General features: G+C 54.6%; 12 protein-coding genes across 12 annotated transcripts; 7 read left to right on the top strand and 5 right to left on the bottom strand.

Annotated features, from left to right (window-relative positions):
* Positions 1-174: 174 nt before the first annotated feature.
* On the top strand, positions 175-3,877 carry A1O3_03931 (bifunctional P-450:NADPH-P450 reductase; the record flags this gene model as incomplete). Its single annotated transcript, XM_007734065.1, has 7 exons — positions 175-283; positions 383-625; positions 702-813; positions 905-1,236; positions 1,312-1,697; positions 1,763-2,336; positions 2,439-3,877. 7 exons carry the CDS (start codon positions 175-177, stop codon positions 3,875-3,877), a joined length of 3,195 nt encoding a protein of 1,064 aa, XP_007732255.1.
* Positions 3,878-4,275: 398 nt separating this feature from the next.
* A1O3_03930 (uncharacterized protein) lies at positions 4,276-7,035 on the top strand (the record flags this gene model as incomplete). Its single annotated transcript, XM_007734064.1, has 1 exon — positions 4,276-7,035. The coding sequence occupies one exon, from the start codon at positions 4,276-4,278 to the stop codon at positions 7,033-7,035; it is 2,760 nt and encodes a 919-aa protein (XP_007732254.1).
* Positions 7,036-7,803: 768 nt separating this feature from the next.
* On the top strand, positions 7,804-8,784 carry A1O3_03928 (uncharacterized protein; the record flags this gene model as incomplete). Its single annotated transcript, XM_007734063.1, has 1 exon — positions 7,804-8,784. One exon carries the CDS (start codon positions 7,804-7,806, stop codon positions 8,782-8,784), a length of 981 nt encoding a protein of 326 aa, XP_007732253.1.
* Positions 8,785-9,092: 308 nt separating this feature from the next.
* On the top strand, positions 9,093-10,649 carry A1O3_03927 (uncharacterized protein; the record flags this gene model as incomplete). Its single annotated transcript, XM_007734062.1, has 1 exon — positions 9,093-10,649. The coding sequence occupies one exon, from the start codon at positions 9,093-9,095 to the stop codon at positions 10,647-10,649; it is 1,557 nt and encodes a 518-aa protein (XP_007732252.1).
* A 557-nt stretch (positions 10,650-11,206) lies between these two features.
* On the bottom strand, positions 11,207-11,865 carry A1O3_03926 (40S ribosomal protein S15; the record flags this gene model as incomplete). The annotated part of the gene is made up of 3 exons (XM_007734061.1): positions 11,207-11,573; positions 11,693-11,769; positions 11,848-11,865. The coding sequence occupies 3 exons, from the start codon at positions 11,863-11,865 to the stop codon at positions 11,207-11,209; spliced, it is 462 nt and encodes a 153-aa protein (XP_007732251.1).
* A 617-nt stretch (positions 11,866-12,482) lies between these two features.
* A1O3_03925 (uncharacterized protein) lies at positions 12,483-12,878 on the bottom strand (the record flags this gene model as incomplete). The annotated part of the gene is made up of 2 exons (XM_007734060.1): positions 12,483-12,665; positions 12,720-12,878. 2 exons carry the CDS (start codon positions 12,876-12,878, stop codon positions 12,483-12,485), a joined length of 342 nt encoding a protein of 113 aa, XP_007732250.1.
* A 658-nt stretch (positions 12,879-13,536) lies between these two features.
* On the top strand, positions 13,537-14,556 carry A1O3_03924 (uncharacterized protein; the record flags this gene model as incomplete). The annotated part of the gene is made up of 1 exon (XM_007734059.1): positions 13,537-14,556. The coding sequence occupies one exon, from the start codon at positions 13,537-13,539 to the stop codon at positions 14,554-14,556; it is 1,020 nt and encodes a 339-aa protein (XP_007732249.1).
* Positions 14,557-15,527: 971 nt separating this feature from the next.
* Positions 15,528-16,406, bottom strand: A1O3_03923 (uncharacterized protein; the record flags this gene model as incomplete). The annotated part of the gene is made up of 2 exons (XM_007734058.1): positions 15,528-15,737; positions 16,191-16,406. The coding sequence occupies 2 exons, from the start codon at positions 16,404-16,406 to the stop codon at positions 15,528-15,530; spliced, it is 426 nt and encodes a 141-aa protein (XP_007732248.1).
* Positions 16,407-16,805: 399 nt separating this feature from the next.
* On the top strand, positions 16,806-18,238 carry A1O3_03922 (uncharacterized protein; the record flags this gene model as incomplete). The annotated part of the gene is made up of 2 exons (XM_007734057.1): positions 16,806-16,967; positions 17,180-18,238. 2 exons carry the CDS (start codon positions 16,806-16,808, stop codon positions 18,236-18,238), a joined length of 1,221 nt encoding a protein of 406 aa, XP_007732247.1.
* A 250-nt stretch (positions 18,239-18,488) lies between these two features.
* A1O3_03921 (translation initiation factor 3 subunit A) lies at positions 18,489-21,771 on the bottom strand (the record flags this gene model as incomplete). Its single annotated transcript, XM_007734056.1, has 2 exons — positions 18,489-21,473; positions 21,526-21,771. 2 exons carry the CDS (start codon positions 21,769-21,771, stop codon positions 18,489-18,491), a joined length of 3,231 nt encoding a protein of 1,076 aa, XP_007732246.1.
* Positions 21,772-22,657: 886 nt separating this feature from the next.
* On the top strand, positions 22,658-23,005 carry A1O3_03920 (guanine nucleotide-binding protein subunit gamma; the record flags this gene model as incomplete). The annotated part of the gene is made up of 2 exons (XM_007734055.1): positions 22,658-22,812; positions 22,879-23,005. 2 exons carry the CDS (start codon positions 22,658-22,660, stop codon positions 23,003-23,005), a joined length of 282 nt encoding a protein of 93 aa, XP_007732245.1.
* A 2,202-nt stretch (positions 23,006-25,207) lies between these two features.
* On the bottom strand, positions 25,208-27,196 carry A1O3_03919 (uncharacterized protein; the record flags this gene model as incomplete). Its single annotated transcript, XM_007734054.1, has 7 exons — positions 25,208-25,450; positions 25,501-25,800; positions 25,852-26,493; positions 26,542-26,641; positions 26,690-26,755; positions 26,806-26,925; positions 27,000-27,196. 7 exons carry the CDS (start codon positions 27,194-27,196, stop codon positions 25,208-25,210), a joined length of 1,668 nt encoding a protein of 555 aa, XP_007732244.1.
* Positions 27,197-27,923: the final 727 nt, after the last annotated feature.

Below are 27,923 nucleotides of genomic sequence, written 5' to 3'. Positions count from 1 at the left end.
TCGAGATCATTGGCATGGGTGCCTCTTCTTTGGACCAGCCTGCCTACGTAGGTATATGTTATCAAAGTCCCCCACTAGAAGCCCGGTTGGATTTCTTTCCCACCGCACCGTGGAACCATCGCTCGAGGGACTTGATTTATCTAGGTGAAGGTGATTGTGACAGGAGGTCACAAAATGGCAGAAGCAATCCCTTCTCCAAGAGGGCTGCCCATACTGGGCAACGCCCTCGACATCGATGCCGAATATCCCATGACCAGTCTCAACAACCTGGCAGACAGATATGGTAAGTCTAGGGCCGTGCATGCGTCGGTTTCAAATTGCGCGCGGTGTGCTGGGAGCATTGCCCTTGACATTGACTAACTTTTCAACTTCCCACGCCCAGGCGAGATATTCAAGCTCAGTCTAGGTGGACATGAACGGGTCTTTATCTGCAGCAATGAATTGCTCAACGAGGTCATGGACGAGAGGCGCTTTGAAAAGGCCGTCACCGGAGCTCTTGTGCATATCCGAAGCGCCGTCCACGATGGGCTGTTTACTGCCTTCCCCGGAGAGCATAATTGGGAAGTGGCACATCGTGCGCTGATGCCGGCGTTTGGACCGGTGCCAATCAATGCCATGTTTGACGGTACGAATCCATCAAAACCGCATTTGCCATCCCATCCGGACGCCCACCCAGTCAGCCGCTAACGCGAAAGGTATAGAAATGCACGACATTGCAACCCAGTTGATCCTCAAGTGGGCTCGATACGGACCGGACCACGAGATCAAAGTCAGCGACGACTTCACTCGGCTCACCCTAGACTCGATCGCCCTGTAAGCTTGGTTCCCTTTTCCTTTTCCTTCTCACCTGAGGCCGATCGAGCCGAGATCGAGACGTTTACTAATACAGCGGTTCTCAATGTAGTTGCGCAATGGGTACACGATTCAACTCCTTCTACACCGAGGAAATGCATCCTTTCGTCAAGGCCATGGTTGGCGTCCTTGTCGGAGCAGGGGAGAGGGCGCGGAGACCAGCCTTTGCTCCCGGATACCTCTATCGAGCTGCTGACCAACGCTTCCAAGAGAACGTTGATCTGCTGGCCAAAGTTGCCACCAATCTGGTGCGAGACCGCCGCCAGAATCCTACGGACAAAAAGGACCTGCTGAACGCCATGCTCCACAACAAAGATCCCAAGACCGGCGAGCACTTGACCGAGGAGACAATCACGAACAACATGATCACATTCTTGATCGCAGGTGAGACGCCGACATCGACGGGCCCTTAGCCCCTCGAATTATGATCTGGTGTTGACGAAGATTCCGGTATTTTAGGTCATGAGACGACATCAGGACTATTGTCGTTCCTGTTCTACGAGCTCCTGAAGAATCCGGAAGCCTACCGAAAAGCGCAGGCCGAGGTCGACGAAGTGGTTGGCGAAGGGCCCGTCACTGTCCAACATCTGTCGAAACTGAAGTATATCAATGCCGTTATGCGCGAGACGCTACGTCTCCATCCAACAGCACCGGCTTTTACCGTTCGAGCCAAGCAGGACGAGATTATTGGCGGCAAGTATCGAGTCACCAAGGACATGCCACTGGTGTGTTTCCTGATGGCGGCGCACCGAGATCATGCAGTCTACGGCGAGGATGCTGAGAGATTCGAGCCGGAACGGATGCTCGACGAGCCGTTTGGCCAACTGCCACCCAACGCCTGGAAGGTCAGTCATCGGGATTGGATTTCTTTCGAGACAAGTCAAGGAACTGACAAGATCGTCCGTCACAGCCATTCGGGAACGGCACTAGGGGGTGTATCGGGCGGCAATTTGCATGGCAGGAAGCTTTGCTGGCCGTGGCAATGGTCCTCCAGAACTTCGACCTCAGCCTTGTCGACCCGACGTATAAGCTCCAGATCCAATCCACGTTGACCATCAAGCCGAAAGGCTTCTCTATGCGCGCGAAAGTTCGCCATCCGGATTTCGAAGCTCGCTTGGCCGGGATACCGTCCACCTCCTCCAAAGCAGACTCCCATACACAGCACAGCGGGCCTAAACCTGCCGCCGAATTGGCACAATCGAATCGACCTACCTTGTCTATATTCTATGGGTCAAACGCGGGCACCTGTGAGGCAATGGCGAATTCTCTGGCTTCCTCGGCCGGCGCTCATGGGTTCCAAGCCCAAGTTGACGTTCTTGACAAAGCTACAAACGCTGTGCCGCTGTCTGGGCCCGTCGTCATCATCACCTCGAGCTACGAGGGCGAACCACCAGATAACGCGGCGCACTTTGTCTCGTGGCTGAAGAGTCTCCAGGGTGCGAAACTGGATGGTGTCAAGTACGCTGTATTTGGATGTGGAAATCGTGCGTGAACGCCCCCCAGCAAATTAACACCCCCCCTTTCTGCTTTTATTCTCTGGGACCTGGGTCCCTGGTCCCTAGCTTGCTGACCTTTGTGACGCACAGGCGACTGGCAACAAACCTATCACAAGATCCCTAAGTTTGTGGATACGACTTTGGCTGAGCGAGGTGCGGAGCGTCTCGTCCCGAGAGGAGCAGCCGATGCCAACGATGCAGCACTGTTTGACACCTACGACACTTGGAAAGATGAGCAGCTGTGGCCGGCGATTACGAAAGCCTTCGGAGCCCAGACATCCGCGAGCAGCAAGGTTCCTGAAGCCAGTGGTCTGGACGTGAAGGTGTCCGTGGAGACGAGAGCCAGTCTTCTCCGTCAAGATCTGCAGACTGCAATGGTTCTGGAGACAGCCCTCCTGACCGACCCGGAGGTGCCTCAAAAACGACACATGGAGATCCAACTGCCGTCCGGAATGACATACAGGGCAGGCGACTACCTGGCCGTTCTGCCATTCAACCCACTGCGGAATGTGCGTCGAGCTATGGCGCGATTCAATCTGCCTTGGGATGCGGTGATCACGATCAGCCCGGACTCACACACGACGCTGCCCAAGGGCAAACCCGTTTCTTTGTTCGAAGTGCTATCCGCGCTGGTCGAGCTGTCTCAACCCGCGACGTCCAAGCAGGTCAAGCAAGTCGCCGAGACGGTGGCCGAGCCCGATCTCGCGCCGCGGCTCCAAAAGCTCGCGGGCGACGATTTCAAAAGCGAAGTCGTCGACAGAAACCTGTCTCTGCTCGACCTGCTGGAGGAGTACCCGACAGCGCAGTTCTCCTTAGGCCAGTTCCTCGACGCTCTGCCTGCTATGCGGATTCGACAGTACAGCATCTCGTCGTCGCCATTGAAGGATCCGTCACGGTGCACCATCACATACACTGTGGTGGATGCGCCGTCGCGAGGGTCGAGTGCCGGCCGCCGAGGCCGCTTTTTGGGCGTGTCGAGCAACTACCTGCGCAGCCGCGAGCCGGGCGACTGGATCCACGTCGCGGTGCGGCCAAGCCACGCAGGCTTCCACCTGCCGCTGGACGACAGCACACCCGTGCTGATGGTTTGCGCGGGCACCGGACTTGCGCCGTTCCGCGCGTTCGTGCAGGAACGCGCGCTGAAAATCGAGTCCGGGCGACAGCTGGGGCCAGCTCTGCTGTTCTACGGCTGCGGGTCGCCCAGCCAGGACGACATCTATGCCGAGGAATTCGCAAGGTGGCAGCAGCAAGGCGCTGTCGATGTGCGCCGGGCGTACTCGCGGCATCCGGATCAGAGCTTCGGTTGTCGGCATGTGCAAGACCGCATCTGGCATGACCGAGACGAGGCCAGGAGCCTCTTCGTGCAGGATGCCCGCGTCTACATGTGCGGAGCGGGCGCCGTGGGTGCCGAGATCAACAAGGTCATGGCTCAAATCTATATCGAAGCCAAGGGAGTCTCTCAGGAAGAGGCGGACGACTGGGTCGCCAGGTTGAAGGGTGTGCGGTACTGGGCGGACGTGTTTGCTTGACCTTGACCCTTACTGTAGTGTGGTAGTGGTGTGTACGGGAGGCGCCCGCTGGACATGATGGTAACGGTGAGACAACTGATATCCATCGTTTGAGCAATGATATGCGTAGACTGTTAGGCATATTCCTTGCGTGCCTCCTGCTATTATGTACCTACCTACGAATAGCACTGGGTAATCCGTACAGGTAGATATCTAAGATACATATGGAGGTGGTAGGGCAGGGGGTGAGTAAGGGCGGCATCACCCTATTCCCCGATCGGGTGGGAGCCGGAGTCGGGGCCAGAGCGGCAAGCAGATTTACCAAACCTTGGCAAACCTCAGTACCGAACCTTTTTTGTCTGCCAGACTAAACCCGGCGCAGGCACCGTTTCTGTCCTTTAGCCGCCCCAGCGATTGCGATGGCGCCGTCGCAGCTCAAACAATTGAAGGCATCCTTGCGGGAGCATGGAGTCTTAGGCCCTCAAAAGTCCAAGAAACAGAAAAAAGCCACCTCGAAAGATGGCCAAAAACGCCTCCAGCGGAATGCGGCCCTCGAAGGGATCCGGGAACGGTTCAATCCTTTCGAAGTCAAGGCTCCGGCCCGCAAAGAAAAGTTCGAATTTGCCAGTGGGAAACACTCGAAGCCTGCGGTCGGCAGACCCGGTGTCACACGTGGGCTGGGCGAGGAAAGACGGCGGGAGACCTTGTTGAAAGAGATCCAGAATCGCAACAAAGTCGGCGGACTCCTCGATCGCCGGTTCGGAGAGAGTGATCCAACCATGACTCCAGAAGAGAAGGCAGCGGAGAGGTTTGCTCGCCAGGCCGAGCGGAAGTTGAAGAAGACATCCATGTTCAACCTGGAGGACGACAGCGAGGACGAGATCACCCTCACGCACGGCGGGCAATCGCTTGGCCTCGGAGAGAGAACGAAAGACGACTTTAACGAAGATGATATCGGCTCGCTCAACAGCGGAGATGAAGACTTCGAGGCACAAGATGATAGGCCGCGTAAACGCTTGCGCATTGAGGACGGCGAAGGTCTCGTCGAGGAGGGAGACTCTGAGATACCCGAGAGGAAGAAGACCAAGAATGAGGTCATGAAGGAAGTCATAGCCAAGTCGAAAATGTACAAGGCCGAGCGGCAAGCGGCCAAAGCCGACGACGACGACCTACGCGCCGAGTTAGACAAGGGTATGAGCGAGTTCTACGCCGCACTTCGAGGCCACAAGCCAGCAGGAAATCAACTACCGTCACCGCCAACCACAGAAAGCGAACCGCACATGGACCCTGCGCGAGCTGCAATGCTGGCAGGCAAGAGCAGAGAGGATGCAGAGAAGGAGTACGAGGCCAACCTAAGACAACTGAGATTGGAAGCCCGATCGCAGCCCAGCGTGCGGACCAAAACGGACGAGGAAAAGGCCGCCGAGGAAGCCGCGCGGCTGGAGGAATTGGAAAGGAAGCGAATACGCCGAATGAAGGGCGAAGCTGAAAGTTCCGAAGACGAAGACGAAGACGATGCAGGCGCAGACGCAGACGCAGACGCAGACGCAGAACTTGGCCCAGACGAGGATTTTGGTGAAGACGATGCTGAAACATTTGGACTGACTGTCCCGCCGTCGCGGCCGCCACCACCCCCCCAGAGGAAAGAGCTTGATGTGGAAGACGAAGACGAATTTGTGCTCGATGACGATCTCATTGCGTCCGACTCGGAAGCCGACGGGGCAAGCGAGCAAGATGCCGAAGATTCTAGTTCCGAGGACGAGTCAGAGGATGATGGAGACGATGATTTCATCAACGGACTAGTCCTTCCAGAAGGAACGCAACTAGCCACGGCACCGAAAACGACAGAAAAGCGCTCGATGAACAACAATCTCGCCTACACTTTCCCTTGCCCTCAGAGCCATGATGGATTCCTGGACGTGCTGAAGGACACCAAGTTGGAGGACCTACCGACAATCGTCCAGAGAATTCGTGCTCTGTACCACAAAGGCCTTGCCCAGGGTCACCAGGAAAAGCTAGATGCGTTTGCTGGAGTTTTGACACAGCATGTTGCTTACTTGGCGGACTCTGAGACTGACGTTCCCTTCTCCGTACTCGAAGGTCTGCTGCGCCATTTGCACTCGATGGCGAAGAGCTCGCCCGAAGCTGTGGGCGCTGCTTTTAAGAGTCAACTCGAGACTATCGCAGACGAGCGACCGCTTCAACTTTCTCCTGGAGACTTGGTCATTCTAACCGGCGTCTCCACCATCTTCCCTACTTCGGACCACTTCCACACAGTTGTGACACCTGCGATGCTAACTCTTGGCCGCTACCTCGGGCAGAGCTCTATTCAGTCATTGAGAGATCTTGGTATAGGGGCTTATTGCTCTTCTCTAGCGCTTCAGTATCAGAGACTGTCCCAGAGATACGTTCCAGAGGTGGTTACTTATATCACGAATGCCTTGGCGATCCTTTCGCCCACCTCCCTTCCAGACAAAGACCAGGACGGAAGATCATGGAACTTCCCCATCAGACTACCCGCAAAGCCACTACGCGTGCAGATGACTGCTGCAGAGGTCCCAGAGAAACTGATTTTCAAACAACTCGTGGTGGAGGACACCGGCGCACGAGATAGCAACGTCCACGCTCTGGCCTTGCTCGGCGGCTTTATACGCCTCTCCGTGCAGACCGCATACTTGTGGAGGCAGAAGTCGGCGTTCCCAGAACTGGTTTCGCCGCTCGTTCACGCGGTTGGTCACATTGCTGGCCAGTCGGCCAAGCTTCCCAAGTCGATTGTCAAGCTTGCAGCCGACACCCTGGAAACCCTCCAGAGCCTGCAAGAAGCAGCAATTGATTCGCGGTTGCCCCTGCTCTTACACAACCACCGGCCGCTCGCTATCAAGACGTCCATCCCTGCCTTCATTGACAACTACAACCCGGGCCGACACTACGATCCTGACCAACAACGGGCACAAATCTCGAAACTCAAAGCCGAATACAAGAAGGAACGTAAGGGTGCCATGCGTGAGTTGCGCAAGGACGCCAACTTCATGGCCAGAGAGCAGCTCCGGGAGAAGAAGGAGAAGGACGACGCGTACGATAAGAAGTTCAAAAGGTTGGTGGCGGAGATTCAAGGCGAGGAGGGCAGAGAGAAAAAGGAGTATGAGAAGGAGAAGAGAAAGAGACAAGGGCGGTTTTGAACTGCTGATGTCGACGACTACGCAGTTATATATCGTGTATGCAGCAGATCTGGCGGCCTGTGTCGTACACGCTACAGTTGACCGTATCCAAACTCACTTGCTTAGCGAATTTCGGATTCTTGTAGAGAGTGACAATCTTCTCAACTCGATTTTCAGCCAGCTCCAAAAAATAGTTTTCCTTTTCGTAGCCTGACCCGAGAATCATTGATGCAAAAAGCCAAAAAAAAGGACCTTGATCCTGGCGAGATTTGAACTCGCGACTTTCGCATTGCTCGAAAGGAGTCATACCGCATGCACAGCATACAATATAAGAACGACACGCTAACCGACTGCGTCACAGGATCTTTTGCAGGCCGGGGAAAAGCTATCGCGATGCCACAGAAGTGTGATAAGTTTCGGGACAGTTTCAAGTCAATTTTTACGCGGTTTTGCCCTATAAGCATCGAGTTTTAGTCACGTGACTGCGCCTGGGCGAACTGCCAACCTCGACGCTGCCTCCGGGTTTTTCAACATGGGGTAGTACATATACCTCAGATCCTGATGGCCTTCGTAGGTGATTGCAGTTGTGGTGTAGTCTGTGGTAAGGGCCCTCGCGCACAGGTGTCTCACATCTATTTGTGTAATGGGCAAATTTGATCACTGGTGGCACCTTCATGGCATTGAGGAAGCCCCATCGTCCAGAAGCAAGGCAAGCATTTCCATTAAAGGTATCTGTGGTTAGGATAACTTCGCAACCCTGCGACCTATTGTTTACACTCATATGCAACCATGACCTCCAAACCACCTGCGGCCGCCGCGGCTGATGAAGACGACGACTACATGAACATGACCTTCGAAGAAACCCCAGCGTCACGTCCCAAAGAAACTCTCACACAAAGGAAGAAGCGCCTAGCTCGTGAGGCAGAGATTAAAGGCCGACCCAAGTCCAAGGCAGAGCTGGCAGAGGAAGAACGAAAGAAGAGGGAAGAAGCACTGAACTCCACGACCATCGACACAAGCAGTAAAGGATTCAAGATGATGGCAGCGTTAGGATACAAACCCGGCAGCGCGCTGGGTGTGTCTCGAGACCCCAAGAACGGAGACGACCGTCTGCTCGAGCCCATAGGACTGGAAATGAGAGACACGCGCAGCGGTATAGGCGCGGATGCGGAGAAAAAGCGGAAATTTCGGGAAGAGGTGGAAGCACAACAAGAGGTCGACAAGAAGAGGAAAGTCGACGCTGGAGAGTTCCGAGAGAGGCAGCAGAAAGAACGCGAGGAGAAGAGGATGGAGGGTCAAGCCTGGGGGGCCATGAAGGTCTGCGAGCGATTGGAGGAGGAGGAAGACGCCTCAGGTTCTGCTGGGGACTTGACGGATGCCGCGAGGCGACCCACCAGTAGGCCATTGAAGGGCGTCAATGTGCTCTGGCGCGCTCTGGTCAAGCAGAGGGCAATCAACGAGCGGGATCGGAGGATACGATACGACCTTCATCAATCACTCTCGAGACGGCCGGACTACACCGATCCCGATGAAGAGGACGAGGACAAAATCGCCCTGGGAAGGAAAACAGAGACTGAGGAGGTCGATGTTGACTTGGACGAGGAAGACGAGGAGCTTGATGAGTTCGAAGCCCTAGAGGTCTCCGAGAAGTTGACGAGGCTGGTTCACTATCTACGGGAAAGATGGAACTACTGCTTCTGGTGTAAGTTCAAGTACCCGGACAAGGAGATGGAAGGATGTCCGGGCTTGACAGAGGAAGATCATGATTAGTTTGAGTGGTTGTGCGACGGCAACTAGAACACAAGATCGAAAAAAATGATATGACCTGCACACCTAATTACACCTACATTCTCAGTAATAGTAAAAAGGATGGCATGAATCGACCACTGCAACGGTCACACGCATCTTCGGCCTCGTGACGGCTAGTAGGCTCAGTCTGGTAGTGAGTGGATCGAGAAAACTTCTTGGAACTCCAAGTTCAGCCTTGTGTCCCCCGCATTGCTTGTTGTTTCTTCTAGGTCTGCAGCCTGCCTGCTCGATAATACCAGCTCCCAACCACACGAATACAAAAATGAGGCATGTCGTTCTTCACGTCAGACCGCGCCGTGGTCGTCTTTCTGCTGTTAGGACTGGGCACGGCCTATTATACAATCCCTAGCCTCCTAGACCGAGTCAAGAATGAAGCGCGAGCACCGGAGCCCGAGCCTCCAGCTGCGACGAAACGGCTGCAGAAGGATTCGGAGAACTCGCTGAAGATCGAGACATTGCGGACTCTGGCCGACGGCTACAGCCATGAGCTGCGCACGTCGGCGATCAAGATCGTGGCCAACCGCACGGCCAGGTCTCGATCGAAGCGACTGCTGCTGCGGGACCTGGCGAGCAAGGACTACGGGCGCAGAGACAACGCCATCAACGGCCTGTGGATGCTTCTGTACCATCCGGCACTCACGGAAACGAAAATGTCCAACGAACTGCACGACGGCACCGCCGCGGCGGCCACGGTTCGTGCACTGATCAACATCTTGCCTCTACATCACATGGAGCAGCATGACCATGACCATGACCATGACCAGACTCCCGAAGAGAAGAGCCTGCCGGCGTCCCCGGTGCGACCGGCCCATCGGCCGGCCCATGAAGTCTCGCTCCTCATCATCCTCAACAATACGCTTTCATACGCGGGCCGCCGAATCGCGTCCCAGCTGGCAGGCAACGAAATCATGGACGCCGCGTTGGACGCCGGCTTGGTCACGCGCTGGCTGGCGAAATACCCTTTCCCCTGTGCACTGCCGGAGAATGCGGGCTTCAATTACAAGAAGGCCGATGTCGCCCGCCTGTTCGACCGCATGGCCTGGCTGACAGACGACCCTCTGATGGCAGACATTGTGCTGGAAGTCATGCAATACCCGCGCGGACGGAAGGAAATGCGCGACGTCGGTCTGCAAGGGAGCAGGTACCGCGAGAATATGACCCGAGGAGGGGGAGGCTCCTACAATTCCGGCTGGGACTTGCCAGCCTGGGTGACGGCGGCCGACTCGGACCGCGATGTGCGCATGATCGGCGGCGAGGACACGGCCGGGATGGGAGAGTACGACATCGTGGACTACGGTGGTCGTGCAGGGCCCGCGCACCCGCCGCCGCGTTCCACGGAGCGCAGTCAGGAAGAGGAACACCTCCGGCGTCGGCACCGCGAGGCTATCGTCGTCGCGGAGCGCGGCGCCCCTCTGCGCAGAGAGAACATCCTCCAGCGTGAGAACAGCCAGCCGCTACAGCCCATGAACGGCACCAGTGAGGTCGAGGGCGTCCTGAACGGCCTCTTGGGTCTCTCGGACCATGCGCAGCCGCAGAGTTCGCCTGTCTCGCCGTCCATACGCCACGTCCCCAGTCTCATCTTGGAGCAAGAAGACAGAGACCGCCGCCCAGCTACCGAGCTCGATCGGATCTTGGACGTCCACGAGATCGAGCACATGATCGAGGAGTCGTTGAGCCACACACGCCTCGGTCGGGATCTTGGGACGCTGGAGTCAAATGAGCACCTCACCCTTCAAGCGGTCGAGACTACTGCGTCTACGCAAGACTCCGGCAACGGCACCGACTCCGACTCCGACACCCCCTCGGATCAAGACCAGGGCACTTGAGGGGGAAGAAGAGTATCTACTTGCTTGGGCAAGGGCAAGTATTCGCGTTAATCTACTGTCGGCACTGGCTTGCTCATGGCAAATGTTGTACCTTGCGCTCCCAACATGTTCTGCTCTGAGCGCCCTGGGTTAAGTGCCTTGCAAGCAACCTAGTCTTCGCTCGTCTCAGACAAGCAATGGCTTTAGCTAGGAGTTGGGGTTGGGGTTGGGTTTGGGTTTGGGTCTAATGTCGGATACTGGCGCAAGCACTCTTGTACCTAATCGAGTACGTAGTAATCAAATCAAGCATCGGCATTGGCATCGGCAGCATTCAAACAATTCGTTTCAAAAGCTGAATATTCATTTTACAGCTTTTCAGCCTTCTAGTCATGGCCAGAGACTCAAGTCCGTTTTTCGTCCTAGACCCTTGAACCTGCGCCTCACGCATCAGCCCCCTTGGTTGTCGTGCACCAGGCCTGCAAGGACATTCCACCATTGCCGTCCGCCACAGGACGTGACACCCAGAGCGGACGTGCAGACCTCAACATCCGCATCCGACTCTCCATTCCACTTGACGTCTACTTCAATGGGATGAACCTCGAAGAGTGGGTAGCACCGATACCGGGTCTACCGTGCTTGACGGGCTTGTATGAGATGGAGAATTCGCCCAGGTAGTGGCCGACCATCTCGGGCTTGATTTCGACCTGGTTGAACTCCTTGCCGCTGTAGATTCCAATGACACTGCCGATCATCTCGGGCACGATGATCATGTCTCGCAGATGCGTCTTGACCAGGTCGGGTTTCTCGTTGGGCTTTGCGTTCTGCTTGGCCTTGCGCAGCTTCTTGATCAGTCCCATCGGGCGGCGCTTGAGGCCTCGGTTGAATCGGCGACGAGCCCGCGCATGGAGGACAGTGAGGAGTTCGTTGGACGGGATGTCGAGCAGTCTGTTGGTTGGGGCAGAACAAGTCAATATCAATCAGAAATGCCACCTCTTGGGTCTCCAATCACGATCCTCAAAACAGAACAGAATGGAATACGGCTTGGCCGCGGGTGCAAAACGTACTGGTCGAGATCAATGCCTCGGTAGGAAAACTTGCGGAACGTTCTCTTCTTCTTGAGCTCGGCGGCCTCCTCGGCGTTCTGTGAGTGGGAAATCTATCAGTCTTGTGTGCTTTGTTTGCGAGAGTGCGGACCTGGATCCAGGGCCCCAGAACGTACGTAGTCGGCGTCAGCCATGATTGTGGTAGGCACTGCGCGTTCGCTTCTCGATGTGACGGTCGAAAAGCGAGAGGGAGGATGATGGTGCAGTTGACAGATCCGTCAAGGTCAACGATTTACGGGATTCGAACACTTACTTGCGTTCACCCTCTGAAGTTTCGAAGGCTTGGCTGCGCCGGTCCGAATTCGTTAGGGCAAGTGCGTCACGTGACATGAAATCTTGGCATCGCCCGCTTGACGAGGCTCCCGCATTCAAGTTTCAAGGGCCAGAAACCAAATGGCTGCCGGCCTGCAGGTTACGATGAGGATCCTCATAGTAGAAGAGAACACTCCGAGGGCGTCCTCAGGGTGTCTAGTGTTCGGGATTTAATCTACTGTCCATTTACATCGAAGTATAGTGAACCCCTCTGCGGAAGTAATCTGCTTTGTCACAGGGAATTGGTCTTGTCATTGATACCCGTGTCTTGGTCTGAATCTTGCGCAGGCAGGCTGGTAGCAGACTCCTTGCAGAAACGACTCTCTTGAGAGAGTGGCCTGGATCCCATTTCTCGTCCCGGTTTCCGCAGAAGGCCCGAAGCGGCCAGGTGGAAGAATTCCCCGCGGTTTCAGTAATTTGCTCCAGATCCAACCTTCGCTTAGTCGAAAAGACCGAAGCCCATGTCCTCGTCGGACTCTTCCTTCTCCTCTTCCTTGGCCGGCTCCTCTTCAGCAGCAGCAGCGGCACCACCAGCGGCCGCACCGCCAGCAGCGGGAGCAGCGGCACCACCGGCACCACCAGTGGGAACAGATGCGAGTTTGGTAGAACCCTCAGCGATGAGCTATTATAACTGTCAGTATACTGCCCGAGTGCCCACACTAGAAGTCTTCCTTACTTCGGAGATATCCTTGCCCTTCAACTCTGAGATCAGCTTGGAGAGACGTTCCTCGTCGGCGTCAATCCCGACGGAAGACAGGACACCCTTGATATCGGAGTCAGAGGGGTCGGTGTTGCCGGCAAGGCCGAGGAGGAGGTAGGCGGCGAGGTGCTTCATTTTGAGTTGTTTTTCTACGCAAGCCGTCAGTTGACATTCCCCTCTTGGCTGGCAGGCTACTCACTGCTGTTTCGAGGATTTCGAACAAGAGAGACAATCGATTTAACCGCAAGTTGGGCGGAGACTGGCACGTCAGGTTCTGAGGATGTTCGTGGCTGGAAGACTGGCCAAAAGTTGCAGTGGATGAAGTTGTGCGCATCGAAAATGAAGTGAAAATGTTCAAGGAAAGTGAGCCGAGGACAACCGCCCGCCAAGCCAACTGGCAAATGATTATCCAGTCTGACGAAGGTTTATGTATTCAACAAATTGACAATGGCGCAAAATATTCCGTCAGACAGAGTCGCCTTATTTGCAGTATGACTGGTTCCCAGCCGCGCTGTCAAAGAGTCAGCCGCGACTCTGCGGGGGCCATTATTTGACTGTATCCGTACGTCGATTCTTTGTTCTTCGACTCACTTGTCATTCCCTTTGTTCTCAGGTTGTTGCCTGCCTGCTCCTCAGTTCGTGGAATTTGCCCCATGCGTCTATGATGCTCAGCTTGGCTCTTGTCCATACCGCATGAGCCAAACAGCAAACATGAACGCCGACCTGATAGAGGCCTACATTCCAACTCTCGGCTGAGACCCCTTCACCTTCCTCTCGCTTTCTCACCACCAATATGAGCTTCCTCGGCGACATCGTCAATTCCATCGGCACCGGCGCCGCGCCGCCACCGAAACCTGCGGGACGGCTGCCCGGCGTAAATTCCCAACAGCGTACGGCGGAAGATCTTAAGCCTGGATCACGGCCTGGGGTTACTTCAACACCTTCGCCCCTCAATGGTAGCAAACGCAGGGCTGAAGATGAACCTCCAAAAGCTACCTACAAAATCATCAGACCAAATCCTACACCTGGATTGACTAGTTCTGTCAGCAAGCGCACATCGGCTCCTTTGAATGCACCCAAGCCGGCTGGTGACAAGCACGCTTCTGTGGCCAGGCCCAAGCTCGAGACCAGTGTAAGCGCGTCGAGGACTGCGTCAGCGTCACCCACAACACCAGCAACCGCAGTGTCCAAGGCACCGCCTAAAGGGTCATATGCAGACATCATGGCCAGGGCTAAGCAGGCGCAGGAGATGAAGGCACACAGCCAAATTGGGCTTATTAAACATCAGGCCACCAACCGGGAACGGGTCTCGAAAGTTGCCGAAAGGCGACGTCAGGAAGAAGAAAAAACCAAAGCTGCGAAGGACAAGTCTGGAGCACGCCCTGTCGCCGGCAAACTGGGGAAGTCAAGAAGCGCTAGTCCGGCGAAGAAGTCTGATCAACCGCGAGTGCCGAAAGCCCCACGCCCACCCTTACATGCTCCAGCGTCGTACAAGGGCACGATTGGCACGGCTTCTACCAGGGAGAAACAGCAGAGCCAGCGCAGGCGGAAACAATACGACGAATATCTCGGTACAGACGAAGAAGATGCATCGGATGATGTGGGTTATGGACAAGACGAAGAAGATGATTATGGGTCCGATGCTTCGTCTGTTATGGAGGCCGGGGCGTTTGAAGTGGACGAAGAAGAGCAGAGGGCGCTGAGAGCTGCCAAAGAAGAAGATGCCAAAGAGCTCGCGCTCGAGGCCCAGCTGAAACGAGAGAAGGAAGAGCGGCGACGGAAACTAATGATTCTTGCTAGCAAACGAAAGTGATTTATCATCTATCACCAAAGGGACACGACACATCAACATTGGTGGTCTTGGGAGCGGTATTTTTATTGACAAGTTAGCATTGGTGTTGGGTGAATGCATTACTACGCATAGCGGCAGAGAGAGCACAGGATATTCATCATATACTGCCTTTGCAAAAGGATTACAATCGTGCTGGTTGCGTGATATTTGATTTGTTCGACGCCCTGTTTTTGGTGCGCTTCCCCTATTGTCTCCGGAGATGGCTCTAAGAGGTCGAGACCAGGTGAGAAGTTTTGGCAAACGGAAAGGTCGGCTGGAGGCACAAGATGTCGCTCACGCTCGTCACGACAATATGACTCTCGGGAACGAGCATTGAGTGCTAGCCTTTCCACCTTTCATGGCAATATTTCAGCAAATAAGCAGCAACCCATCTTCTACTCGGAGCCGTACGGTATTGATGCTGGTACTGATGTTGATCGTGAACAGCAGCAAGTCGACGGCCAGAGACCATCCGATCCAGAATGTGACAGCCCTACTACGACAGGTCCTGGTGAACCGCTGACGGCAGCAGATGTGATTGATGGCCAAATGTTGCTCTAGGGTGATTTCGTTGACACCGATGCTCCAAGTAGTAGAGAATTCGCGACTCCTGGGCTGGCTGTCTACCCTCGTCGCCCTCTCACCTTCTCACCCTCCCCAGTCTTCCACTTATTCTTTCCCTCCATGGGCGCGGAAGTCTAACATGATAATCTGACTGAGAGACCATTCTATCTAAGTTCCTGGCAGGCAACACCAGAAGATGGAGGGCCAGCCTCGCCCTGAGACCGAGACTGCGAATGACCTGACACGATGGGCCTATGTCTGCTATCTCTGGATGGAGGTGGACTAAGGGGCCTGTCGACGCTCTATACTCGTCCAAGTAGCCACCGAGATGTGTAAGCCTTTGGACCTCTTGGTGTGTTCTGGCACATAAACGCCCCCATGCTAATCAATCATTCCGGCCCAGCGGAGTTGTTCGACAGAGCCAGGCAGTCGTCCAAGGCACCGAATGACTTGGAGCAGGTGCCGATGGCGCACCCAATGGCGCTTCCCACCACGTTCATGGTGCAGCCGCTCAGCGACGTGGTAAAGCAGTACTGCACGGATGTCTTTTGCCGCGAGAAGGCGTCGAAGGTGAAGATCTGTTCGGCTTGAGCAGCGGTCTGCGCCGTCACAGCGTGTAGAAAGAAAGGTCAGAAATGCTACCAGTGCAAGAGACAGCCCATCTTGGCCAGAACACTGAAATATGGATGGGAAGGGGAGCCCAGTCCGCGCCAGCGAGAGCATGCCGCCGATAACATATGTTCTTGACCTACAGAGTACATAACCATCCATCATTGCCAGGACCGCTCTCCGCCCAACAGTTCTAGACCCGGCCCCTCCATATTGCAGCTGACAGGGGTAAGGATCTTGGTGTTTTCAGATAGGTGGCCCTGTTAGAAGGAGTGACGCCTCCAAAAGCAAAAAGTACCGATCTCGGTCGCCAGCGTATAGAACGAAGCGCATGGTCGTATAAGGCCAGCTCCAGGCGCTGGCTGCTTCTGTTGACAAGGTGCATTTGTGTGCCATGGGATGCCATCTGACAAGATTAGACAGCTGCTGGTTCTCACTCTCACTGCACTGCCCAGGGGCAGGTAAACAACTCCGTACTGTATCTCATTCTGGCAGCGCCACATGTAGGTGCAAGCTGCAGGCTGGAACGACCAGGGGCCAAAAGCGAGGTTCTCGTGGCAAAAGCCGAGATTGACGTGTTCTTGGATCGTCAGGCTCCTTTGGGAAGGTAACTTGACTTGTTTTGCTTCTCTCCCCCAGTCATCTTCCTCAGGAGGCATCAGCCTTGTCTATCACGTGAGTGTCGGTTTTTTTCCATCCTGATCACAAGGAAGGTTCACCTTGATAGGTCCTGAAATCGATGTATAACTTCTGGTGAAAGGCTTCTTATTGAATGTGAAGTTGATAAGGGCTTAACAGACGGCTGTCGCTTCAGATCTTCGGAGCCTAACGCGTGAGGTATATCGATATGGGTTCTTTAAAGCGGCGGCCGGCGGGTGAGCGCCCACGTGAGGGTGAGCAAGCTCACCGTCAATTTATTCCTCCCCATTTCATTTCAGCCTTCTCGCGCCTTTTGCCGCCTCGCCTCGCCTCGATTGCACCGTTGTGAACATGGTCGTCGACAAATCCGACTGCTCCGCTCTCCAACCTTGAAAGACCGCTAGGCAACTCATCCACAAATGTCCTTCTCGTTTGGTTTCAGCGGCGACGATATTGACGATGAAGGCGGAATTCATGACCAAGACACCCTCGTCGGCGATATATCAAAATACAGCATCGCGGACGCCAATCATGAGGAGTCTCATACAATCGAGCCGCGGAGACATTCTCTAACGGAACTGGTAGGCGCATGAACCCCTGCTTGTCAGTCTGCATATCAGTATCACAACGAACGGCAGGGTTTTTGCCAGTCGGGAATGAAAGAAAGAAAGGATCTTCTATATTGCAAAACCCTCCAACCCCGCCCCCCAATTTCCAAAGACATGCACTGCACTGCATTGATTTGTTTATTCGCTGCTTCTCTTCAAAAGCCCTCTCTGACGATCGTGTCTAGCTGGCGTCCCTTCCATCCCAGATCTCATACAATACTCTGACCATCCCGGCGCCAACACCGCCCACTGCACTCGCAGACTCGGAATATGAACATGCGCCCTCGTCCACAAGTATTCATACCCAAAGCGACAGCATCCAGGTCATGCGTCGCTCTTTATTCGACATTCGAGCTCAGCTGATGGCCGAAGCGGATCCCGAAACCCACGACGACGAGGCCGACACGATGCTCGCCGGCCTCGAGAACGGCGACTTGACCTCTGGCATCTACGAGGGCGGGTTCAAGACGTGGGAATGTGCACTCGATCTGGCCTCGCTGGTCGGCACCCAACTTGTAGATCTAGATGCCAACCAGGACTGGCAAGTCATCGAGCTCGGTGCCGGAAGTGCCATCCCCAGCTTAGCGCTTCTACGAGCCTTTCTCACCCGCACCGGTCGACAATCTCGAGACGGAAACTCCACAGCTGGAGACGCGCAACAGCTCGCACACTTCAAGTTCACGCTGTGTGACTACAACGAAGAGGTGCTGAGACTATGCACCGCCCCGAACGTTCTGTTGAATTATCACTATCACAACCTCCCCTCCGAGCACGATGCGTCTCGGTCTGGGTTTCGACCTGACGGTCCAGGACCGGAGGAAGAAGGTGAGCTCGACGTTGAAGACCTAGGCGGCGCCGAGGCCTTCGTCTCCGAGACCTTGCAAGACATGCATGCCCGACGGCTATCCTTTGCTTTCCTCTCCGGAGGCTGGGGCGAGTCTTTCCTGGATCTGATCCCTTCGCCGAAGCCAGAGCGGCCTACGAATCTGTTAATCCTAGCGTCCGAAACAATCTACTCGCCATCGTCTTCGAAAATCTTTGTAGACAACCTCCTCCGCTTGCTTCGGCGACACCGCAGGGGAACGGCCAAGGCATGGGTCGCGGCCAAGAAAGTCTACTTCGGTGTCGGCGGCGGAGTGGATGAGTTCGTGGCAGATATCGAGCACCGTGGCGGCCGGAGCAAGATCTTACTCGAAACAAAAGATACGGGCGTTGGGAGGGTAGTTATGGAAGTCACCATATGAATGTCATGGACGCACAGCGCAAATCCCATGTTGACTGTTGACAGAATGAAAGAACATGTGTACGGAAAAAATCCATTCCCCCATCTCTACAACTTGGCCAGGCGTCCCCTGGGCTCCGCCGCATGTGAAGAAGGTGACCAATGTCCAGACTAGAATACACATGCCACTTTTAAGGTCAGCGAACGAGAAAAAATCGACCCCGTGTCCCCGTGTCCCGGTGTCCCGGGTCTCCCTTTGGCTTGCAGGTCGTCTACTGTTGACGATTGCGCATGCTAGGGGGCACATAACGTCCTCCAGTTGCTCCAGTTGCAGGCTTTCTTGGTGCTTCGTCACCGCTGGCAGTCGCTGGTGAGCCGGCGCCTTCCCTTGACAAGCTGCGACCCTCCTCTCTCACACGCACAGGCACGGGCACAAATCGGGAACCGCTTGCACCGTTAGCGGGTGAAGCCGATGAGTTGCGCGGCGGCAGGTCACGAGTCGGTAGTTCCGCACGAGCTCCGGGACCTTCGCGCAGATGAGGAGGGACATAGCCTCCAGGGCGGCGAGGTTGAGTGTGTGCCGGTTCCTGGACAGCGGTAGCGGGAGCATGAGCATGAGGTTCAGGAGTAGTAGTGCGGCCAGTGGCCCCAGCTGCTTCCTTTGCCGCTTGCCGTTCACGCCAACCACCGGCCTTGCTAGGCAAATTGACGCGGGGAGCAACGCGGCCTTCTGAAGAGTCGGCTCGGGCGTCCAAGGGTGCTGCCTCTCTTGGGTGAGAGACTGGCACGGTTTCAGGGCCTGCCGCTTTGCGGGCGGCGCGTCGAGCAATAGCTTCTTCCTCTCGTTGCATTTGTTTCCGAGCAACTTCCTCACGCTCGAGACGGTCCGCCTCGGCCTTAGCCTTCCTCTCGGCCGCGATTCTCTTCTTCTCTTCCTCGGCCTGGGCTCGCTCTTCTTCTTCGCGTTGCCTGGCCTCCTCCTCCTCGCGGATTCGCTGCTCTTCGGCTTCTTGGGCCTCTCGTTGTCTGATCTTCTCCTCATGGTACGCCTTGATGCGCTTCCTCTTCTCCTCCTCAAATTCGCGCTCGGCTCGCTTGCGAAGTCTCTCGAACTCGGCCGCGCGGCGTTCAGTGATCTGACCCTTGAATGAATCATAGGGCTTGACGAGCCTGCTCAGACGATGCTTGAGAGCCAACCCTTCTTTGTGTTTCTCCTTGGCCTCCCTAAGCTTGTCCTCCTTAATCTGTTCGTGGAGCTTCAAATCTGCCTCGTGTTGCTTCTCATAATCCGCGTCCGCATATTTGAGTTCTTCGCGGCGGAAGGCGCGTTCGATATGGTCAATCCGCTTGGCGGTGATGTTGATCTTGTGATCTTTTTCATGCTTGTCTTTCTCAAGCTGAGTTAGCTTCAGCATTCGAATGGCATTCGAGTCAAGTTCGTCGATGTTGAGATCTTCGAGATCAAGCTTCATGCCGCCCTTGAGCTCTTCGAGTTGTTTCTCGATCTCCTGGCGCCGGATACGGGCCTGTTCATCCTTGACACGTTTCAGCTCCCGCGCGCGAGTCTCTTCGCGAAGACGCTGGGACTCTATCTCTGCCTGCTGCTGGGCACGAATACGACGGCGAGTCTCTTCTTCTCGCTGTTTCTTTGAGAGAGCTTCAGAAAGGGCTTCCTTCTGCTTTTCGATCACCACTCGCCTCTCAAGAGTCGCTTCTAGTTCTTGCTGGGCACCAGCCTCGGCTCGTGCCAGTGCAGACTCTCTGGCGGCGAGACGGGCCTGGTTGTAAGACGGATCAACATACATGCAAGTGATATGGAGGGTCTTGGCCAGGCGAGTAAGCTGCGATCGTGCAATCTCCGCAGGGGTGTTCTGTAGCCGTTGGACTGAACCAGTCTCGCTCTCAGCAGATCCTGCTGCACTGCCAGGGTGAAGAGCCTTTGCAGAGGAGAAGACGTCGGAGTCAAAGGCAAGAATGCCAGAAACGTGGTCAAGACGAATCGACAAGTCACCCTTCTTGCATCCGTTCATGATGAACTTCTCAATCATGGCAGGAGTCACTTCGAAGGGAGCAGGGAACTGAGCAAGCCGATTCACAAAGCTCAGCTCGACAGATTCGTAGACCTGAGAGAGTTGCTGGAAGAGTCGAGTGAGAATGACTTGTTGGAGAGGGAGCACATACTTTTCCATCTCCGGATCGGCTCCAATTCGGGCTAGAATCGGAGCGATCTTTTTGCAGATAGACAGAGGATGGAAGTCAACTTCGAGGATGTCGTAGAGGTCTCTGATTTCCGGCCTCACTCTCTTCAGCAAGCCTTTATTGAGTATATCCTTGAAGAGACCCGCTCTTGTCGGCGCGGATGGCATGCTCAGGAGATTGGTCAGGCGATTGTTCTTGTTTTTCCGTGCTTCATCAACGTCCACCAGAACACCACGTGATCGAGATGTGCTGATGACAGGAATTGCCAGTGCAGAAAGCAAGACAAAGGAGGCCGCCTTGGTCAACGCCTCCTCTGTGACCACAGGGTTGTCCCGTTTAGGTGTCTGCCCAGCCGCAACAGCGGCAGCAGATTGGCGGAGGAGATTGTAGTATTTGTTGTATGCAGCGGCATGGAACAAGAAGTTGTCGCTGACCAGGAAGATTTTGGTCAATTTCTCATAGTAATTTGCCATCATGAGATTCTTCGCAGGTCGCTTCGACAGGGTGAGAAGCATGTGAATGTCCTCAACACTTCGGAAGGCCTCCTGCCACAACTCGAGTTCGTCTGCAACGTTCAACTGTCGGAAGCGGGTCTCGAGATGGCGTTGCAACGTGTCCGGTTCGCTGAGATTGATGGCGTGCATCTGAGAGGAGTATTTGGCAGCATTCTGGACATGGTTTCGCAAAAGTTCGCACAGGCGACGGAATTCAGTCTTCCTGGTGTACTTGAGACAGAAATCGAAAGCCTGATGAGCGGTGCTCTGATACATGACCTCGAGCCGAGCATTGTTCTTTAATATCTCGAGAACTGTGCGATAAGTCTCCCACAAGAACTTGAGCCATGGTGTCACAATTGCTCGATCGGTTCGGTCTTTGGACTGCTCGCCAGAAACTGTGGCGAGGAGGATGGTTTCTGGGGTCTCGGTAGCTTCCAGATCCTCGATGTTGAGGTTTGTCGAAGATGCTACAGATTCAAGGGAGGACTGAACTTGGTCGGCTTTGGCCTGAGCCTCCTGAACCTTTTGTTCGGCGAGTTCGATGAATCGTTTCAGAACCAGCTGCAGCCCATTAGCACGCGTTCATTAAACCTTGACAATCGTCTCCGCATACTTCTATGGTCCCCACGTTCGTGTTCTGCGCAATGTTCTTATATTGGTAGAGCCCATCCTTCGCGGCTTTTCCCTTTCGTAGATCGACGCTCAACTCGACGAAAAGGAGCATAACCGGCTCCAGTGCCGAGATGGCGCTGTTCCGGGAGCGCTTCGAGGTAACATGTTCGTGAAGGACATTGAGGGCGGCTTGCGTTTGGCCCACGGCGATCAGTTCTTGTGCACGCTGAAGAGCTTTGTCAGTCATTGCGCGAAGGCAGAAGCCATAGAAAGGAGAGCTGGCTGGCTTACTCTGAGCACATTCTCAGGCCGAGTGTGAGGCGGCGGGGGCATCTTGTCGGCTGGCTATTTGAGTCAAAGAACAAAGATCAAGTGAATGATCCGTTAAGACTCTAGATGATTGATGTCGATTGCCCGCAGGTGTTGCCACGATCACGGCTTGTGTCGTGCCAGGTGCAGAGTTGGATATTTCACACAGTGGATTTGGGGCTTGGCGGCAGTCATGCCTGGGTCAACGGCCTAAAGGGGTGACGACGGCAGACAGACAAACCACGTGACTGTCTCATCTTTACCTCGCTTCACCTTCCGTCCAGAGCACCCACTTCACTAACTCCGGATAGCCGTATCTCCGCTTCACGTGACATTCACAACTCACGCTATCCCCAACGGTGCTAGCGTCTGTCGCTGAGATTGAACATGGAGGAGCGTTCGTCCCCTGATTCCCTGGAACCACAATTGACCTCGTTCCCCCTGCGACCTATCCATCAACCAGTCACCCGTGAACTCATCCATCGAGGCATTCACCCACCCCAACTTTTGCTTGATCCTATCCACCGCAAAAAAAACCGTGCCACCCAGCAAGCTCGCAGCAGTCACCGTCGGAAGCGCTCTCGTCGAAGCTTGGTTCAAGCCCTCAACTCCACTCCTCTTCCTCGCCTTCAAGAAGACACTTCTGATCTTCAGGGAGCCACATCTGATCTTCAGGAAGACAGTCTGTTGCCTCCGTACTCAAGTGCCGACTACGAGGCGGATCTCCGCCGTTTCAACCTAGCCTACAGCACCCCTTACATTGACTACTACGCCCTGCTCTCCGATAACGACGACAACGACTTCTTGTCCAGCAACAAGCCATCATGCCAGCAGCATACGCCGTCCGAGATGGAGGCGACGCCAAGTCCAAAAAACAAAGCATGGCAGATCTTAAACTTCGGCGGCTCCAAGAACTCAACTCCCGTCTTAAAGAAGATCTGGAAAGGCCTCGTGTAAAGGTTGGCGAAGCGTCCATGAGGTGAGTCTTATCCACCCACAGCAACAGATGCGTAGTGCTCAGAATTTACTAATGCCGTGGGCGCAGCTTGATCAACTACTGCAATTCAACGCGAGACTACATGGTACCTTCAGTTTGGGGACAAGTGGACAGAAAAGAAGATCCTTACAACCCACAGAGCGGGGGCAATGATGGATGTTGCACAGTCATGTAATGGAGAATAGCGGGATCATTGGGCTCAATCACACACGAGGAGTGCTGAGAAAGAAAGGGCAGGACATCAATTCGGAAAGCACTCGGCGCAAAAGGCGTTCTCAGTCCGTGGACAGCTGCGACAGATTTCGAGGTGAAGGGCAGTCAGCACGGAGAATACGGACGATATTGCTCCGCTTGTACCTGGTTGCCTTAAGCCTGGCATAACCGTCCTGTTCAGACTTTTCACAGGACCCCAGATACGTATCTGGGTGAGAACGAATGCAGAACCTTGACTTACATTTCTTCTTCCACATCGCCTCGGTGGTTTCTCATTGACTGCTGAAATGCCGGGTGACGTGGTTGAATATGCCTCAGCTCTACACGGCGTATGAGGCCCAGTCATGAGCATCCAGTACCGCCTTTTCTCTAGTCCCCTTCGCCTTCTGAGCTGAAGTCACCTTTGTTCGAACTTATTCTCCGTGAGGTCAGATGCTCGCAAACATCGAGCGCCTCCGTGACTCTCGACTGCTTGGGGCTTGGGCTTGGGCTTTCTCCTCGCGACAGAGGACAATCTGCAATAGGATGTTGCCGATAAGATTCGACGTCTTGTGGGGTTGTACTCCATCATGGCAATGCCATGACGCCACAGTTCGGTTATGCCGCTCAGTCAGTTCATCAAATTCTCCGAGTGGTGGCTGGAGAATGTATATACTCCGAACTGTATGTATGTACGTAATTACATAATATGCACTACTCCATACAGGTTCATCTTTCTCGACCACCAGTAGCGTTTCATGACGGCAGTTCCTCCTTCCAAGCCTCCTACTGGAGGGCCCGGACGATGTCAGCAGCCTTGAGCGTCAGGTTGATTCGATCCGTTACCTTCGGCCGTAGCGACTCATCCTGCTCCGAAAAGTGCACGCCCAGCACGGTCAGGGTTGAGGCGTTGAGGTATCTGGCCCCTGGAATATGTTCTCCTTGCTGGCCATTACTTGCTTATGCCATCTACGCTAGGCGTTGACAGTGTGCCAGTGGACTTGTGGATGCAAATTTCAGCACAGATATCGCGTCCTGTTACCTAAAGACATTCACTCAAGTTGAGGTACCTGGTCGTAATCATCACCGGCTCGTTTGGGTTTCGAAGATGCGATTGTACCCCGTATTGCATCCTTCATATAGAAGGTGTCTACGAGAATAGGCAACTACATCCAAGCTCCATCTTCAACCCGTATGTCTTGTAGTATCTAACTTCGGTACCTCCCGAGAAGATAAATACCTAGAGGCCAGAGTCCTCAATAAAGCCATTTATACATAACCAGCCTCGGCTGTCTGTATTACATAACTCAACCCCTGGGCCCACTAATAGCCTGAAGCCCTGTAGCGCCTTAGCACTGCTTCCTACTCCTTCATACCTAAATTTCCTAGGCCTTACGCCACTCTCTCTCTTAGAGACATGTACCCACAACTCATGCACCTACTGATTCCTCTGTCTCATGTCAACCGCCCTTCGCCGGCCAGTCACGACGGTACCACCCCTGCGCCACAATCTCCTTTCTTTACGGCAATTAGACGACAACGTAGCTCAGCCTTCTCCTTCCGGACTGCTTCTGTCGAGTCTGCTTCCGCTTTGCTCTCACCAGGCTTGCAGTTCTCTACCATCAAGGCATTGAGGCATGAAGTGGATCCGTTGGTGCCAGCTTTTGTTTTGGCAACAAGCTATAACGGCTCCAGCAAGGCTGTGGAGAACTAACTCTTATTATGTGTTAGGCGGCCCAAAAAGGCTCCGCTTCATACGCTTAGAGGTTGCCAGTAGTATAGACACGAGGCTAGAAGTGGTGGGGATCTGCGGGCCACCGGGTCCCGCGAGGCGAACAAGTCTCAGAATCGGTAACCTCCTTGACCCGTATTCTGAAAATCTGGTGACTGTAACCGGTCTCCGTTTACGGCGTCTGAAAACGACTTGGCCTCTGGGACTGACAGAGCTCGTGCAGGAGCAGAATAGTCTGTCAGCAACTTCGTTCCTGAGCTCAAATTGAAGTCACAGCCCAAGAAAATGTACAGCATTAGGAAGTTCTTTTACACTGCTTCGGTCCTCCTAAAAGAAACCCCGATGGTGCCGAGACAAGAGCTGCTGACATAACGTCTATAAACCTCCTCCATACCAACACCGCCAGGAATAGATATACATTCCTATCCCTGTCAAAGCCACTGGGAGGCGCGTCTAGTACATCTGCCTGTTTCTCATCTCGATGGGGAGGAAGCACATGACAAAAGACGAGAGCCAGATACCGCCGGCGCCGAGCCAGAGGACACCGGCCCTACCCTGGTCAATGTACTTTTGACCAGCAAAGGGGGCGACGATACCGGCGATACGACCCAGGCAGGACAGCAAACCGCTCGCGCTAGCGCGGGAGGTCGTGTCGAACATCTCGGGCGCGGACGCGTACAGCACCGCGTTGAAATACTGGCAATCGTCATTTCATGTCTGGCTTCGATGGTTGGGGAGAAACTTACAGTCTGCATAATGTACTCGAGAGCGTTGAGACCGACATAGCCGGCGGTTGTTTTGACCTGGGTGTACATGGCCATGGACAGCCCCTGTAGCGCGGCCGAGATGACCAGCGACCACTTTCTACCAATCAAGGGCAACTGGACAGAGAAAAGGGCGACGAAGGCGCCAATAATCCCGGGAAGGTAGATATAGATGTACTCGCGGTAGGTGGCGGTGACGGTATTCGCGCCGCTGTCCACGTTGTTCTGTAGTAAAACAATTGGGAGGAAGTAGCCGGCCAGATTGAAAGACCAGTAGTCACCCTGTGATGGTCAGCATGCAACGATACTTGGGATAATTCATGAACTACTTACCATGTAGGCCAGGGCCAAAAGAAAAAAGGTGAAGCACTGGAGCTTGCTAAGGAAGATGCCACGGAGGAAGCCTAGGTTCTTAAACGCGCGGCGGATGACGTCCTTAGAGCCGGAACCAGTGGTATTTTGGGTCTCGTCGATGCCGAGAGCGCTGTTGACCGCATGGAAATCTTCAACAGTCAACGTGGGCTCGGGTGCTCCGTTGAACTTGGCAATCTTGTGCAGGACATCGATGGCCTCCTGCTCGCGGCCTTTGCTCAGGAGGAACTTAGGCGACTCGTGAAACCTGAAGATGCCATACCGGGCGAAGAAGATGACCAGGGTCACGGCACCAATGATGATGCACTGGTATCTCCAGCCCATGTTGCTCGAGAGGCTGCAGCAAGCCTCCCCCTTGCCAACGGCGTTGCAGGCGGGCAGAGCCACGTCGCATCGGTACTTGGCGGTGGTGCCGTAAGCGACAGCGCACGCGAAGACAATGCCGATCGGTTGCCACATACTCAACAGGGACACAAGGAAGCGGCGATTCTGGGGCAGGAACTCGAGCGCGATGGTCGCGTCCATGGGGATGTTTCCTCCAAGACCAATGCTCGCTAGGAAGTATATCCCGCAGACTGCGCCGTAGCTGCTCTTGCTCGCGGCCTGGAGCTGTGAGTAATGGCTCGTGGGTCAGCAAGGGAGGCAACGTACCAGAAGTATGCCGAAGACGCAGGTGATGAGGCACGAGAGGTTGAAGGCCCACTTCCTGCCAATGAGATCGGAAATGATACCAAATCCGATTGCACCAACGCTGCAAAATGTAAGCCTGGGTACCAGCGCCATGGAGCGAGATACTCACCTGAGTCCGGCGTTGGAGCAGGTGGAGAGCAGACCTTGCCTTCCCGAGGGTGTCCCGAACTCCTGGCTGCAAAGTGTGAGTAGTGACATTTACACCAGAGATGACTTCAGACTCACTATACGGCCGAAGCCATCAGAGCGACACCCTGTGCCCAGGCCAAGTCGAGGAAGTATCCGAACCCGCACAAAAGCCAGATGCACTTCTGGTACTTGCCGAAGCCGAACTTGTCGATCTCACTGAATGGACTGGTCAGCACCGGCTCATGCGAAAGAACAGTAGGTGAATAGCATCTCGCAGTCTGCAGACTTACGCGTTGATCAAAGCGGCTTTACGCTCAAACGGGGTGACTTTATGGACAGCGGTGCCTCTGAACACATCCCCAATCGAGAGGTGAGGGGTTTCCTCGGGCAGCTCTACCTTGGTACCATGCTCCCTGTCGGGGTGGTCTGCCTTGGGCTCGAAGGCGACCTTGTCTGAGTCTGAGATGTGGTCGGAAGGTGTCGACATTGTGAAAGGTGGCTGGCCTTTGAAGGGGATGTTCCAATGTCGGTCATGGCAAAGTTGGTTAGGGGAGCTCTCAGCTGGTTATTTATATACGCTGCGTGTCCAGAATCCAAGCCCCTATGTATTTGATAGCAGCCTCGGCTCTGGTGTACCGTGTAGTGGTAACAAGATATTAAGCAGTAACAAGATAAGCAGCGGACCCTCCCCCGGGGAGGCGATCCATCTGTCATGTTGACGTTCGAGAGTCCCCATAAACTTTAAAAGACGGAGCGTAGGTAGGCGCGGTTAAACTGAGATAAGCGTTGTAGACAGCAGCCAATGACCATTCATGCCGCGCTCTGGGCACTTACCTAATTCTAAAGCCGCGCTTGGGTTTAGAGGCTAGTGGCTTCCAGAATGCCCCACTCTCCGCTGGATAGCCACATGTATACGTCAAGTTAGCCCCCTCTCGTAATGCCAATGCCGAATAGCAACATCTCTCCCGCGGGCAGATATCTTTCCCAGAGGATACCTGAGGCAGTAGCCGGCGGCCGCAGTATTGCTCCACAGAGCCAGAACGGTCCAACACATGATCTCTCCTGACATGTCTATCTCGACGGGATCGCCTTTTAGCCAGTCCTTATCGTGACGCAGCGCTTCGTAAGGTGTGAGTGAAAGATTAAGTACAGCCAATGAACGTTCGGTCCGCGCTCTCGGCACTTGCCTTCGTAGTAATACAATATACTAACTC

This window comes from Capronia epimyces (assembly GCF_000585565.1).
Source record: "Capronia epimyces CBS 606.96 chromosome Unknown aczIQ-supercont1.3, whole genome shotgun sequence".
Lineage (NCBI taxonomy): Eukaryota > Fungi > Ascomycota > Eurotiomycetes > Chaetothyriales > Herpotrichiellaceae > Capronia > Capronia epimyces.
The sequence above is the reverse complement of the archived record's forward strand: the minus strand, read 5'-3'. Positions and strand labels throughout refer to the sequence as shown.